The 16,753-nt window shown below is 40.4% G+C and overlaps 1 protein-coding gene across 2 annotated transcripts in view; it reads left to right on the top strand.

Annotated features, from left to right (window-relative positions):
• The window catches only part of LOC135476390 (uncharacterized), a 45,454-nt gene extending 29,170 nt beyond the window's left edge, over window positions 1-16,284 (top strand). For both annotated transcript variants that reach the window (XM_064756396.1, XM_064756397.1), the window contains exon 2: window positions 13,620-16,284. In XM_064756396.1, coding sequence (XP_064612466.1) covers window positions 13,713-15,824 — 2,112 coding nt within the window. In that variant the 5' untranslated portion in view covers window positions 13,620-13,712 and the 3' untranslated portion in view covers window positions 15,825-16,284. The remainder of the gene's footprint in view (window positions 1-13,619) is intronic.
• The last annotated feature ends 469 nt before the right edge of the window (window positions 16,285-16,753 follow it).

Genomic DNA, 16,753 nt, shown 5'->3' with positions numbered 1-16,753 from the left:
TGAAATGTCCATTATTTACCCAGACGGCGAAGATTTGAAATGGGGTTGCCGAACGCTAAATCCAACCCCTTAACCAATTCTATAATACATGGCCGGAACACCTGTCACGTCCCCACAGCACTTTATAAAAATGTCACACAACATAATAACATACATTGAACTTTCGGTAAAAAAAAAATCCCTGAAGCAAACACTTATTCCATGGTCGTAAATACTTCCTGTTGAGGCAGGAAAAACTTTTGAGTGTTTTCGGCTGGATATGTTGTTGAATACAGGCGTTCTGGTTTCAAAAAAGTTTTAGCAATAAAACAGAGTTTTAGAAGCATTTTTACTGCTGATCTTATTTTACTTTGGGATAACGACGTTGCGGTGCATGTCAATTACTTTAAAATATAAGAGAAACGTGTACTGATAGACCATTTCAATTCTTTCCATTTATAAAACATGGCGATAATATATGTAACAGATATGTTTCTAAGCAATTTCTTTTACAATTATAAATCATTTCAAAAGTTTTAAAGCAACCCAGGGAACGTAACATTTGTAACTGATGTACAGGATTTTGCCTAACAGGAACACGTCTACACAGCAAGCTGTAACGTTATCAAAGTTAATAATCATAATGAAGTCCAGGCATCACCACGTAAACGTAAAAGGTTTCACAAGCTTTCGATAAAGATGCCGGGATCATTATCAAGTGGAGTCTTAAGCAGTATCAAAGTTGTAAAGATTTGTAAAGGGAAGTTACATCTTCGCATAGACCTATAACTTTTCACAGCGGAAATCGTCAGCGTTCATCATCAGCTGATACATACATCACATCATTTGTGCATACATACATGTATAACGGTTTCGTCTGGTACATTGATTTACACCGCTTTAGTAATTCAGCCTATGCGTGTTTAATACCCCAACTTCCGGAATGGTTCCGCTATGTAAGTTATTGCCGGAAATTGTTCCTGGATTTTTATACTACTGAGAGCCTAGAGTAAAGAATCATTGCATAACTCCAATGTACTCAACATAAAAAAGACACCAGTCGGAAACACCGACAATAATTTACCGTTGACATCGATATGCCATGTGTCCGTGCTTCCTATAAAATCGTGGAATTTCCCAATCTGGTATGTAGTTGTGTTAATTACTGATTCAGGATGGATTGGTACGTGGCGATACGCCTTCCTGGCAGTTACCAGGTTACTAATTATAGTTTGTACAAACTATATAAACTGTGAGGACACGCACACATACCTATGTCACAGCGTTTTTGGCCACTTCACGCACGCAGCGTTGATGTTGTATACATGTACGTGTAGCGGACCGGTGTATTTGTGTCATGTACTAAATTAGGCCTGTGATAATGAGGGAAACTTTAGCCACCGGATTTCGGAGTCAAATCGGACGGGTACAACTGAAGTGGAAATGCCATGGGATATACGGACCAGTTCAGGCAGAGCGTGTTTACAAGGTCGCGAATAATAAATCATTGTATATACGGAAAAGTGAATGATTAATCTACACATTGCAGTACCAGTGATATTAGGTGTTTGTACAAAGTACTAGTTAGTTAATTACGAGTTAGTCTTTGGTTGGAAATGTGTGAGAAATGATGTATAATTAACGTATACAGTCCAAAAATTAATCTGTTAATTTTAAAAGGAAGTCTGTCATCCTAGTGATGCTAGAATGTATTCCCTATTATAACACAAGATTCCGTCAGATTCAACGTAATATCCTGTTGGAATCTTTATTTTGAATTAACAGAACATGTGTGTTGTATTTAACAGAATAATCTGCTACAACAACAGAATAATCTGCTACAACAACAGAACAATCTGCTACAATAACAGAATACATTCTAGCATCACTCACATAACAGATTTTCTGTTAGAATTAACAAATTAATTTTTTGAGTGGTTGTAAAACCGAACCGAGTTAAGATTATACAGGTCAGTGTATGCTGTCTGTGCTGTTACAACGAACATGCAAAGGTATGAATCGTTGCGTCGCATCAGACATTTACGTAACAGTCATCAGCCATAATGGACGTTTTAGGCCAAGAATTACAAGGCTAATATCTAAAACAATATTCAACGCAAACCACCAAAAAATTAAGACAGTAAGTTAAATATGAATTTAGGACGGTTTCTCGGAAAGAGATGCGGCCAACATTTTTCTAAATGCGGAGACGATGCAAGGAACGTGTAACATTTAAACCTTATCTAAATGTACAATACTAATTTATGCGTCTTTGCGAATCACAAATATGTATCACATTTGCGCTTTTATTGCAACTGTTAATATAACCAACCGCAATTGTAGACAGAAAGAAACATATACATCCCCTAGCCCGGACGGTTATAGATTGAGCAAAGTTCTGGAATCTTGAAACATATTGTAGGAAATGATGATTTCAACCATAGCAAATCCAGTTTTCCAAAACCAATGATCGTACCGTTGCGGTCAAGGCATAGGATCATAAGATACTATAACTGCTCAAAATATGCATTAATGCTTCACCCAGAGTGGCCTTTCTGCGAATTCGCTTCGGTGTTCTTTTTTTATCGCTTCTTACACCACTGGATTAGGTAATTTAAGAACTTCCTGAAGCCTGTTTAGTGTGTTTTGTCTAGTTTCATTAATAAATTCAGTTTGATCACTGTACAAATCACTTATGAACAAGGTTCCAATCTCCTGATCACTAGCCCTGCCACAAGGCAGACATATGCACATACGCCTAATGACTCCTCCCCGTCATGTGACAAAAAATTGTTAAGTAAAATGTAAAACCCAAAGCAAACAGATGTACATACACACATACAGACAAATATACATACATACACACATACAGACAAACATGTATACATACACACACACACACACACAAACACACACACACACACACACACACACACACACACACACACACACACACACACACACACACACACACACACACAGGCAATCATATATACGTACACACACATACAAACAAACATACATACATACACACACACATACACACACACAGACAAATATATGTACATACATACCAGGTTGTTATTTTGTTTAATAATACTAAACGGCAGCTTTCATAGCTGTCGTGGATTTTGCGTTTATAATATTGTTTGGAACTTCAGTGAATTTCTATGCAAATTAGATATGACCGCCAGCTATAGGTCATTTTCTGCAGTGCCTCCGCTGTCACAAAACACATGAAGTACAAAGACTCAGCATGACTGCCGCGTGCCACGGTTGCCACAAACTAATACGCATTCCAAACCGGCTTCAGACTCAGACCCGATCGGGTTGCCTGGATTTCTAGCAGACACTTTGGAACGTCCCCTGCAAATGACACCCGTCACCCGAACAAACGCCAGAGTCAATATTTTGACAAATTACCCAGAATCCTCGATGGCGTATCGGGTTGCCCTGGTTACCACGCGTGACGGGGCCTCGTGATAGCGTTATCAGGAGTAATTACACGGGTATCTTTCAGCCAAGTGCTCGCTGTCTTTGTGGGTGATTCTGACTCGAGTTGCGAGATCTGCCGAGAGAGAATCTAACCCCCTGTCAGTCTCTTGTCTTGGTGAAATCCCTCAAGACCTATTAGACACAGTGAGTGCAAAACTATTCCCTTACTTGAACAATTGCCTCCCGTGTCTTTCACAAAGCAGCAACTGGGCCCAACTACCCCGTCCTGTGGTCACTTAGTGCTTCGCTATGCCCATTTCCTCCAGGAAATGCTGTATATGAACAGTATGCATTGGCAAACTTTTGTGATAATATGGATTCCAAAAGAAAACCCCGTTAACAAGGGCATTCATTATATATCAGTCTTTAGCCTGTCATCTGTGATGCTTTTACAAAAATACCTCTGGAATATCTATGCGTCGTGTTTCACTCAGTTATTAAACGTGTTAATCAGCTTGCCCAAAGATATTTTTAGTCAAAACGCAGACATTTAGAAAGGTGTGTAGCACTTTAAATGGAACATCATGAGTTATTTGTTCAGGACTTTCCCGAACTCCACTAAATGCTACGAATAACATCATAGCAGCGTTAACGGTATGATTTCGCAAGACGCTTGCAAAAACTAGTCCACACAAACGCCAGCGTTGCCTGGTGGACGAATCGCCCGGATTGAAAACAGCCCCATCTGGACGGAGCTCGGGCTAGAGGGCGACTTCGTATCACATACGGCTTTGAAATGTTTTGATTTGTGGCTCATCTCGGGTCGTAGAAAATGTTAGGGGTCAGTGTCGACATATGGTGGAGATTTTCTCAATCACAGACTCAATTGCCGCCCAGAACACGGTCTGAATGTCACAGTAAATAAACGTTACAACTTCTCTCTGCATGCCGCATGGGAAATGCTGTGTCTACGATAACTGGGATGACTGCAGTCCCAGGCACGTACATAAATGACTAGCTGGAAGACGTATATTAAACTGTAAATCAGTTCCATGGTCACTGAGAATTTTTGTTGTTGTTGTTGGGCGTCGTGTCTTCCGACACGCCACGGACACTTAATTAAGTAGTCGCCATTTTTGTTTAAGTGTCTATACATATACCTTGTCATTGGAGGATAATATAGGTTGGTAACGTATATCGGCAGCTGGAATCAAGCTTATAATTACTCTTAACGTGCAGATGAATTATTTTACATTTAGTACTTCACGAGTTGCGTGGCAGTGTTAGTGCGTATATCTCTCTGGGCTCCTGCAGTCTAATGTATGTTACGTGAGTACTGAATGCTATAATAACCTTACTTTAATTTATTTATGGAAGCTTTCTTCACTCTCAGAGTCTGTTACCCGGATCCGTTTTCTCTGAACTTCGGACCAGTTTTCTCTGTAAATAGCTTCACCTTAATTAACGCCTTTATATTTCCTGAATGTTGCCGGCCAAGCGGGCAATTCGCTCGTGAATATGTATGTATGTATGTATGTATGTATGTATGTATGTATGTATATGTGTGTGCTAATAGATATATACGATAGTTACGCAGCCAAATGCCATATATTTCATTACAGACATGGGTTTTGCTCCTTAATTATACGTTCACCCATTTTACTACAACTCCGAAGTGAGAATTGGCGTCTGTTATATATATATATATATATATATATATATATATATATATATATATATATATATATATATATATATATATATATATGTAACAGACGCCAATTATATATATATATATATATATATATATATATATATATATATATATATAGGGTTTGTATTAATAGACTTGAGACTGATACATTTGCCGCGGCTGACTAGTACATACACTTCAGAATAAAGTGATCAATGTTTCCGGTCATAGTGATTTAAAAGCTTCTCAAGATTCCCAGAAGCGGCCAGGCAACAGCGTGGATTCTCATAAGGTGTTTTGCTTTAGGCGCCGTGCATGTATTACTGTCTGCTATTTCACTATGTGTGGTGGTATATTATTTGATAATATCATATAATATCAGAACACACGTTATTCCTCCGCGCACTTTTACTGTGTGAATGCCAATGTGTTTCTAATATTCCTTGATGCCTTTGTTGGGAGTCCATATATAGGGGAGTTTTCCGATCAAACTCCTTTGTCGCTAAAGGTAACGAAATTACTACTGCACCATGTTACTTGTGAAAAATGTTAGGCAACATTTCTTCACGGTAATTTACCGATCACCATTCTCACCGTGTTCCGGAGACAGAACAGCTCACAAACGTTCACCTCCTCTGTTCCATTTCCATCTTTCCTGTACATTATATAACTTTGTGTGGAGCTTTTTTCAAGTTGCCTATGTTACAGTAAATGTGGTCAAAAATAGATGCAGAACATTACAGGTCATATGGTAAATATAAGACTTCTTTTATGCCTTCAGCAATAAAAGATACCTAACTCGAAAAGCTTAGGTACGTTGATAGTGTGTCTAAGGTTTAAGTCGTCGATCTATTTGTAACCTCTGACAAACTGGCATCTTACATTGCTACCGACCATTAATGTTGTGGATAGCATTTTGGCCTCGTTCAGGTGATCGCTTTATTGAGATGGTTGCGTTATGATGGCGGCCACACTACTGATGTGGTCTCTGAACGCACGATTTAGCTTTACTCGGCTCTCATAGGATTTAAGACTTTGGTCTAAGTCAATAAAAATATTTTAATCATTGTTTTGTGGCATTATTATATTGCTGAAGGACAGGTTATACGTTCCACGCAGGACATAAAAAAGGTGGGGAAAGTTTAATGGCCTTTGTCATGGTTGGTATCAACCGATGATATTTGCTAAGTTTTTATTATAAACAGATGCAATTGTGGAAAGCATCATGTGATATCTGTATTGTGTTTTTAGCCTTCGCCTTTTTTAAATCTGCTTAAGAACTTAATGTCGTGTTTATTTGGTATAATGTCTGATTTCGCATGCATCACTGCGTCGCGATAAATTGATTACATTCGAAATTGCTGGCATTTTCTGTTATCGTCTGCTTTCTGCTCGCTCTCTGTAGCTGTGTTTATTTTTAAGTCGGGTATCAATATCTCCTCGTTTACTCTCCATTAGTTTTCGAAACGCCATATTTAGTTTTCATTACCATGCGCTCATGTGTTTGCTTCCTCTTTTCTCACGGGGTGTTTTGGGAAGTTCAGGCAAGAGAAAGGACATACGGTTTACAGCTGGCATCGTTCACTGAGGTGTTCTAATGCTTACATCACGGCCTGAGTTCAAATCTCGCACAGGTAAATTTGTGTCAGTCTCATAATGCCCTGAACTGTTGCAAATTATTATATATATGTATTCTGAATGGTGTAACTCTATATCCGACATTTCAGTGTTTCACAACTAATAGAAGCGATTCTATCTGTCAGACATTATTAAGTATGTCACTGATGGATGATTTGCGAGTATAATCAAATATAGTTGTATACGGGAAGAATATTTCTTAATCGTAATTTTTGTCCTGTCCTCATTGGTTCTTGTTTAATTAAGTCTTGTAGATATTGATGTATTTATTTGATTGGTGATTTACCCCGTGCTCCAGACTATTTCACTTATACGACGGCTGTCATCATTATGCTGGGAGGAAGAGGGCTTTTTTATATCGTTGAAAATATCTACATCCTCAAAGTACTGATCTGTCAGAAAGTGACTAAAACTAAAACATCATGACACACCACTGATGACATTTAAAAGCCTTTGTACAAACAAGCATGTAACATTATTGGAATGCGAGTAAACGAAATACTTCAATACATGTGCAAGCCAATCCAAGCACTGGCGTAGTAAACGACGGTATAACATGCATCCTAGTTGGGCTGTTGTCAGAGATGTAGGTTGTCATGTTGGTACAAATATGTATTGTTGTTTTTCATTTGAGGAACTCTGTAGACACTACAGCTATATTCAGCAGGAACGTGTGTTTCTTGGATGACATTGCCAGCCTCGACTCGGCTGGAGAAACAGTTGGCCGATTTTTTGGGCAGAGGAATTTTTTCTTTCACGACTGACTTGCCTCTCTACCACGTGTTGGATTCTGTTTTTGCTCCTTGTATTACGTGAAGGTTAACCGTGTTGATTTATTTATTTATTTGATTGGTGTTTTACGCCGTACTAACCATGGTGATGATTAGATTATAATTTTTGGAGTGTTTTGACAGATATATTGTTAGACCACTATATTGAGTTATACATACTATACTGGATATAGAGCTGCAAAATTGTGCAATGGGGTGCTAGTACTACTGACACTATTTAAGAATTTACATGTGCAGTTAATATGAAAGCCTGACTGAGGTAAATTGAAAATTTAAAAAGAGGACGAATTTCACCTGTTGCGTATGATCATTTGCCAGCTATCACACCGTCGTTGCTTGTGTCACTTTTACTCTCTATACTGTAGTGTTTGGTAGCCTCTCTTGCTTTACGCGTTCTACAGCTAATAAATGGCAGAAGTTGGATTCGAACCAAGAACTGTCGTTTAAGGAGTTCCGCTGATTTTCTCGGCAGCTTCTGTCAGTACATGAAACCAGCAGACGGTCAAGTCTGCCAAGGGCAATTGCATGGCAACTGGTATCTGTTCGGCCCAGACGGATAAGTCTGATTCGGTTTAACCATCAATTTCCCTGCCTGTGTCTTGTCTGGACTCCTGGACGCTTGCCCTGTAATATAACATATATCAATCTCTGCCACACCAGTGTATTACAGCGTCACGGTCACACATAGGCTAATGTACTGTATTATATAATGGGCTGGAACAAGCCATGCTATTTACTCTGGAGCAATTACTGGCGCGGGTTTCTCGGCGTAATTCCATGGACCATAAAGCGATTAGTTTTGTTTAACACGACAGAGACTGCTACGATCAGGATAATACAATCATGTATCATCATTATGTCTGGCACTCAACAATACACTTTTTTGTGTTATTTCCCCACCCTGCTGTCTCATGTTACTGCTTACATCATCCCAGTGGAGCAGAGGTAGCTAAAACAATCTTTCGGAAGAATGGTGAACGATGGATTATATTTCGTGAATCGAACGTAGGACAACATATAGTGAACAATTCAGAAGTTTAACTCAAAGGATACTTCAAAAGATTTGCTTTTGTTTCTAAATAGTAACTTTTTATGTATACTAAGAAGTAAACGATTTCTAACCGTGAGATATGTCTAAGGTGAAATCACTCTTATATGAAGGTGTCCATCTTTCCTCACTTGATGATCATCAAAGGTGCCTAGCGCATTTGTTTTCTCCACTCTTGTTTCCGTTACAGAACTTAATGCCTTGGCCATTTGCTGAATCTATTTTGTAAACAAAAAATGTCACTGAATAAGGCAGACGACAACTGTCACGAGCTGTCTATCATCCTCAATATTTCCCGTCGAGTGGAAAGTCCCGATGACGTTTCACTTTGATTACGTTACATCAAATATGTGCTAAATGCAATCACTACATTATGTCCACCTTGATTCGTTTAAATTACAGCGTTTATTATTGATTTATGGGGTTGATATTCACATCCATTTCTCGAATTCACTTAGGGTACATGTACGTACACACGGAAAGGCCACGCGGCGATGAACAGTTATTGTTTCCATTAATACTTTGACTTTTGCGATTGAATATTAGAGCTTATGTGTCCATTTCTTTTCGGGTTGTAAATAGCCGAGTGCAGGGCAAATGTGTGCATAATTAGCGCCACTCTAATGTAGACATGAAGCCGACGATTTTTATTACGTTAAGGACTTTCACTGGCTTTTTCGCTGGGAGCGTTGGTCTTGCCTCGATCAACCCTGTCACGTGACAGGGTCAAATCCAGCTCTCTCTGGTTCGTTTGAAGCTTTTAAGCCAGCAGGGCTGCCAGGATTCTTGCGAAGGTCAGTGGATTACTCCGAGTACTCGGATTTCTACTCCTCATAAATTCCTTAAGTAAAGAAATTCCACTGAACCAGGGGAACATAATGAGTGTGTATACATTTAGTGGTATAATCGATATTTTTAGACGAACTTTATGGGTATAGCCCTTACTCAATAGCACGTAAAACCCGACTCCGGTCTCTCCAGAATCAGGCATCTAAGCATCAGCGATATATGTCAAACATCCATACACAACTCAGTCAACGACTCGACCATCGACTCAGTCTCATTGTCATCAAGAGAATCATGCCCACGACAAGGACTGCAAATAAATTACATCCGCGAAACAATACGCCTGCTATGGCGAGCAAAAGAAACTATGCATGTTAAACTGGGCCGTTTAGTTATGACTTTCATAATTCTGAAAATTGTAACTATAATATTAAGACGTAATTAATAAATAAAATTCATATTCAGGTATGTTTCATAATCATGTTCAGGGAAACATATCAAGTCATTCAGCCCAAAGCAAAGTGATCCAATTTAATATGAGTGATTTTAGGGGCCAGACCTTGGCAGACTGGTTTTTAACATGTATCGTTTTGGGGAGCAGGTTTTGACAGAGTGGTGTTTAGCATATGTGGTTTTGGGGAGGGGGCCTTAGCAGAGTATTTTTTAACATGCGTAGTTTTAGGGAGCAGGCCTTGGCATAATGGTTTTTAACATTTGTGGTTTTGGGAGCAGGCCTTGACAGAGGGGTTTTTAACATTTGTGGTTTTGGGAGCAGGCCTTGACAGAGTGGTTTTTAACATGTGTGGTTTTGGGGAGCAGGCCTCGGCAGAGGGGTTTTTAACATTTGTGGTTTTGGGAGCAGGCCTTGACAGAGTGGTTTTTAACATGTGTGGTTTTGGGAGCAGGCCTGGGCAGAGTGTTTCAATCGGCAGTACAGAGGAGATGTGGGTTCAAATCCGGCACTGGACCAGGAATTGGTAGATTCTCATTCTCGCTCTAACTGTTCGTTGGATCTTGGTGACAATAAGCGGTTCGGCGACATTCGCGTTGTTGTTTGTGAAGTCTTACGTATGTTTCGTCCACCTGTAAACCTGACCAGTTTCGAGCAGAAGGGAAATTCTACAGTGTGACGCTAAAACAATGGGAAAAAAAACGTATAATTCTTGCTCTTCAGCAGGCATATATTTGGTTGTATCTATATATCAAAGGATCTGTTAATTGTCTGGATGCGCAAACATTGATTGATTATCAAACACATGCGAACGAAATCAACGAACGTGGCCCGATACACACAATCCCAAAGAGTCAAAATCTAAACAGGATTTAAACGTTTACTCCGATTCGACAAAACAACGTGCGAACAATTAATAACTGTTATGGAGAGAAATAGCTGTCACAATTTACATTTTCTGGACAATGATATGAACTTTTCAGTTTTAACATCAGCAAAAAAGGCTTTAATTTATATGGCGTTGGCGCCAGTTGTCTACACCGCTGTTTTTCATCCCTAGACGATTTGGCTAGACACTGTGGCAGTATTGCCTTTCCGAGGTCTAGTATAGCCATAATACCTGTGTATACCATATATGTTGACTCGACCAGAAGTAAAACATGATGTTATCCAGAAATAAAGAACAGTCTGCATAGAGATTGACACCAAGTGATTTAGTGGGCAAAAGGTTTCCAATTTGCACATACATGTATTATCACTTGTCAGCTATTATATATAGTTTATCTGTTGAGCTAGAATATATGTGCTTTTGGGGGTCTCGCTGGCCTAGAGGTTTAATGTGTCCGTCTCGCTGAAAATAATTCGCTCTTCCACTCTCACCATATCATGTCTGCTACATTCAGCATAGACAGCCCTTAGGTCAAAACGTTTAACATTTATCGTCCGAAGGTTGTCACTGTGTTTTCACTGCTATTTAACCTACATTTGTTTAACCATTTAATGTGACTACTTGACAACTATAATGCCGATAAGTTTAATGGTAACTGATACTGTAATATTTCGTCAGTTTGAAACAAGCAATGTCTCTATGCTCAGTAGTGAGCCATTCCCAGCAAAATTACTTCGAATTAAAGCTGTGGAAGAGAACAATACAGCTTAGACCCGAGTTGCTACTACACAGGAAAAGGTTTCACCCGCTCCAGTACCAAGCTATACGATTAATGAGGATTAACCGAGATGGTCTCGGGTTCAAATCCAGGTCTTGATGCTTATTGCGGGCGCGGTTTTTCAACTGTCACAGTGACGCAGCACAGGGGAGAAGCACTGATACCCTCTCTGCAGTTGCTCCTAATCAAATTAAGCGACGAACCTCTATTGGTTAGCGTGTAGCGCGGCACATTGGCACATGGGCAATGACACTGACGCGATCGCCGTGAGATCAAATCCCCTACATATAAAAATTCAAGTCCGTCACAATATTGAAAACCGGAGAGTGTTTGAAAATGTCCGTGTTCATGTAATATTTTCATATTTATATTTTCATGCAAAATGTATGCCCATTGACTTGAATCACGATAAAACTGTTATACCCCGAGGATTCCTGGAGCGATTTATCTCTCAATTTAACATAAATATATCTTCCTTGTCCTGGTTTTGTTCAAAAACTCCTATTTTATTAAATCGCGGTGTAGGAGATAAGTAACACTGCTCATAGGGATAGCACTTCACGTATCCGGGATTGTCTCCGGAGAGCATTAATCTCCTTATATTAGTTATACTTCCAACCGGCTGTCTCCAGATACCAGGAGATTAATGCTCGCGGCAAACGGATAAGTTCTTGTTACACTGACCACGTGTGGGTGTAAAACATATCTGTTTTGTGTCTGGTAAGCCCTTTAACAGATGTAGAAGATCCTATAACATAAACACTGTCTGGCTTTGGTAAACCGGTCTATACGAACTGACAAGGAAATCGTGAACTGGGCGGCATTTTGCCAGCGTAGACAATACATATGAAGATGTTTACTGGAAAAAGGCAAACCGTCCACCTATAAGAGTTGATTTTCATGTACGGTGTCCATAATATAGATTTTATTGCGGATTTTGACGATTGGTATGTCATCGAATGTTTGAATCCATCTTATTTATTCACCTATGCGGAGTGCAGTAAATCGCCTATAATTCTACTCAATTTTTTCAACAGGTAATAACCGTGCTTTACCACAATTGGTGAAAAATCATATAAAATTGTATTTAATTTACAGTAAATCAAGTATAGCCCTACCCGATTCTAATCTTCACCACTATTGGCATTTCCGTACTATATTTCATTATGCCGCAAAATTCCACACAGGTAATCTGCTGTAGGTTGTAAAAAATGACGGTATGTCAAATATTTGTTTCGGGTAGTGACATTACTTCTAAAAATTTTCATATGTGCTACTCCAGTAAGGTAGCGTTCCCACGGATGTTATATTTGTTGAAAAGAAACAAAATTTTCAGATGACTATTCAAAACGAAAATTCATCATCTCTTTATGAGAATGACTTCTATTTCTTGCCATTTTTTTGTTGAGAACATCAAGATTCAAAGGAGTGGCGTCTCACTTAGATGCCATATTGTGAATGTATCATTAAATCCGTTGAGCGTCTGCCAATGAGAAGGTAGAATTTCTATCTCTATCCTTTATGTCACCAGTTTAGTTGTTCAAGCAAGTAACGCCAGCACGCCCTGTTATCGGACATGTGGCAGTACACACTGTGGTGGTTGATACATGCTACGCAAACTTACCTAGGTATCTACTCGGGGCCCCACAACGTGACAAGCGTGTGTGTTTAACACGATCAGAACGGCGCAAATCAACCACTCACCACTTCCCAGCCTTGATACACATTACATGTTTCTATATAATTACGTTGAAGCTGAAGTGCGGGGTGACATGTTAGTGCCACAATTTAAATGTTCCTATATATATAGATAGACTATAACTCGAACTTTGTGAAAAGTTAAGCCCCGTTTACACTGTGTGATTTATAGCACAGACTGGCAAAATTTCACAAAAACGAAACATATAATTTGTCATTAGTCTTTTAGTCAAAAGATATCAGTCGCGCAAACTAAAATGTGTTCTAGCCCATTTTCATTCGACGGATTAATTTAACAAATCGCACTATGAGCCTTTGTGTGCATTCATTTAAATTGCCTTAAAAGTTACTCTCTGTTATGTGAAATATTCGCTATCTCGTTTATGTAGCAATTGCGATTACTCAGTGTGTATCTTTCAATTTCTTTTTTCAGAAGCCAAGGCAATCGCCCCAGTAGATATGCCAGAACGCACAAGGTGACATAACACATGCCCTAGTTGAAGTACGGAGGACCATTATCACCAACATGTGGAGAATCACGGCAATATTTCTGCTAATCCTGATCGATGTTAGTCACGGATGCTTCTTCCCTGACGTGTTGACGCGAAATGATACGCAACCATGGACCGGACATATTCACAATTCTGAAGGTCGCAATGGAGACGTATTGCTATACTTCAGAGAAAACCGGATGTCCGGTTTTGTGTACAAGGGTTCCGGCGACATACCGGATGTTAAATCATTGGGAGTGGCTACGTTTAACAGAACATGTGTAAATTCTGTGTCGGCTAACAAATTTCTCGTCATGCACGATGAAGATGGCGAGAGACCGCGATACCTGTGTATGGAGATCATCATGAGAAGTAAATCAGTGTTTCAGTTGAGTGTATCTGGATACAGTACGCACATAGACCCCCTTCTCTGCTATACGGCCGACATGAAACTGGATCCGTGGCTCTATGTATCCTTTGAGTCTGTGGTAAAGGACCACACTGTGTGCTCCTTCTCTGGGGGGTATAATATGAAGATCCGTTCCTCATCAGGATCTGCTTTCGGTTGTAACTCTATGGAGCTTCCAATGCGACTGGAAGCGGAGTGCATCAAGGGAGAAGGGATTTACTTTCAGTTTCGATATGAAACTTGCAAAGAAGATTTGCCCCTGGAGGTGGATCAAAGAACCTTTTGCACGGCCACGTGGATAGACGGTCGCTTCACGTATTCGCTGCTCCGCAGATTCGGTCGTAAGGATTTGTGGTGTCTCAGAACACCTTTAATTCGTACGCATAATTTCACGTCGGTCCTCTTCCTGCAGGGAATGTGTGGCGACGAGGAAACTTACAACAGCAGCGTCAAGTTTGTCACCATAAATCTGGAAGAAACTCAGTTCAATGACGTTTGTCAGGACGAGTATTCTGGGTGCACAGAAAAGCGCTGCACGGAGTACACAGAACAGTCGTGCCCCAAATCGTGCGGACTCTGCCATCCAGGTGAACAGATGTTCTCGTGCAAATTCCCAAAGCCTTACCGTGGTGACTGGCTCCAGACTGATTTCGATTCCAAGCAGCAGGTGCAGATAGCTTCCTCGAAGATCTCGATTCAGAACATGGGTAATTTTAAGTGCGTACGTTCGGAGAAAACAACAGAGCGAGTGGAAAGGAAATACGCGTTAGTTTCCTTATTTTCCAATGGCTGTCGACCGAGGTTCACGTGTGTTGCGTTTCGTCGCTTCGGCCATTCGGTGTTGGCGTTTACAATGAGCAAAAGCATTGCCTGGCCTTTTCCTCCTAGGATAGATGTTCCAGAAACCGTCTGTAAGGATTCGCAGTTCGAAGCGGATCCGTCCCCAATGAGAGATACGTTCAGGGGTAACCTAGACACGTTTAAAACTGTTATATCCCAGAAGCATCCACGAAGTGTCGTGAACTGTCAGTTACGCCAGGTGCACAAGATTCAAGGAAACTTCAACGGCACAGATTCTTGTAAAGGAGAACTGTATGAAGACTGTAACGATCCCACGCGCTTGAGAATGGACATCGAGAAATGCGGCCACAAAACGGGATCAGTCGACTTCCGGTGTCTGTCAACGTACGAAGGGAAGTACTGGGAACGGATAACCATCCTACAAAATTTGGAAGATCCTACCGACGCACGGTGTATTATTTTCAGCGAGGTACGAGCCGGAGAAATGTTGATGATGACTGCCAGTGAATGCGACAGAAATTCCTGGGTTTGGGCTTCCGGTGGAAAGAGACATGCGCTTGGAAAGTTTAATTTTCAGACGGACGATATCTCTTGCAAGATCGTCCCGACGAAACCACCCACGACTCCCAGACCCCCGCAAGTAGCCACATATCGCATTCTCACGAGCTCCGAGGTTCTCCTTAGCGCAACCACACATAGGAATCTCTACGGGCAAAGGCAGGGATCCAAAACTGTGACACGGGTGGCCACGCCTCCATCGGAGTCGTTAGCAAAGGACAGTAATCTTCAAAGCGATAGTGGAAACGTTGCCGTTGTGGAAGCTCCGAGTAGAGATAATCCGCCTAGTTCTGGGTCAAGACTGACTCACCCCAACACACAAGAAGCTGTTTCCTTCTTGGGTTTTACTTTCATGTGTTATTTAATCTCAAGAAGTTAGACTGTGGCGTGAATTAACCTTCATCAGGAGTTACAGAAACAGGAAACCCATGTAGGTTACAGGCTTTTGAAATGGATACAGGTCTTCGCCGTTTGTCCCATTTTGGCAAAGACAACCAGTAACACCCGAACAGTGGGTAATTACCTTTAACACGAGCTCCATATACCGGTATGCTTACAGCTCATCATATGTCGTGATGTCGAGCAGCAAGTGCTACTTCCAAAGATGATCTATGAATACCCCTGTAATGAGCATGGCGATAACATTCTTAAACGTTCTAAGTATGGTTGTCATCGAAAAGCTCGCTTTCCTATATCAAGCTGAGATAAAGAACTACCGTAAGATGAATCCACGAGCCCACTCAAGCGGACTTAAAAAGGCGACTTCTGCAGGGAAATACAATTGCTTTGACTTCTAATGTGTGGTGAAAATTACATATGCTTACAACTCTGTCTTAAATAGGGGTGGGGGTGGGGTGGGGATGGGGGCGATATTTCAACCCAAAGACTTCAGCGCGTTCTAAACGTTCTAAAGTGCCAATTCAAACCATTCTGCTTGAGACGGATAATAAGCAGACAATTGTGATGCAATCACCCCAAGACTTAACTGCAAATACTTGAAATATGCTCGGAGAAAAAATCAGAGAAAAGCCTGTATTATATCATATGAACGCGCTGTTCATGATATGAAACAGCAGTTACAGATGTTTGCAGTGAAATTATATTGGATATATTTATTCTGAATATGTGTCCACAACAAATAATGAATTCGCAACCAGGTGACCAGGACTGTCAATGGGAAGTGCCGCCTTTCTGTATATGATTTCTTATATGTGTTTTCAGCTTAAATGTACCGAATCCTTCCGTACACGCGAAGAGACGTATTATCGAAACCTATTGCCTTCTGTCAGATGTTGGACAAATTGTTCC

Source organism: Liolophura sinensis, chromosome 10 (genome assembly GCF_032854445.1).
Source record: "Liolophura sinensis isolate JHLJ2023 chromosome 10, CUHK_Ljap_v2, whole genome shotgun sequence".
NCBI lineage: Eukaryota > Metazoa > Mollusca > Polyplacophora > Chitonida > Chitonidae > Liolophura > Liolophura sinensis.
The sequence above is the reverse complement of the archived record's forward strand: the minus strand, read 5'-3'. Positions and strand labels throughout refer to the sequence as shown.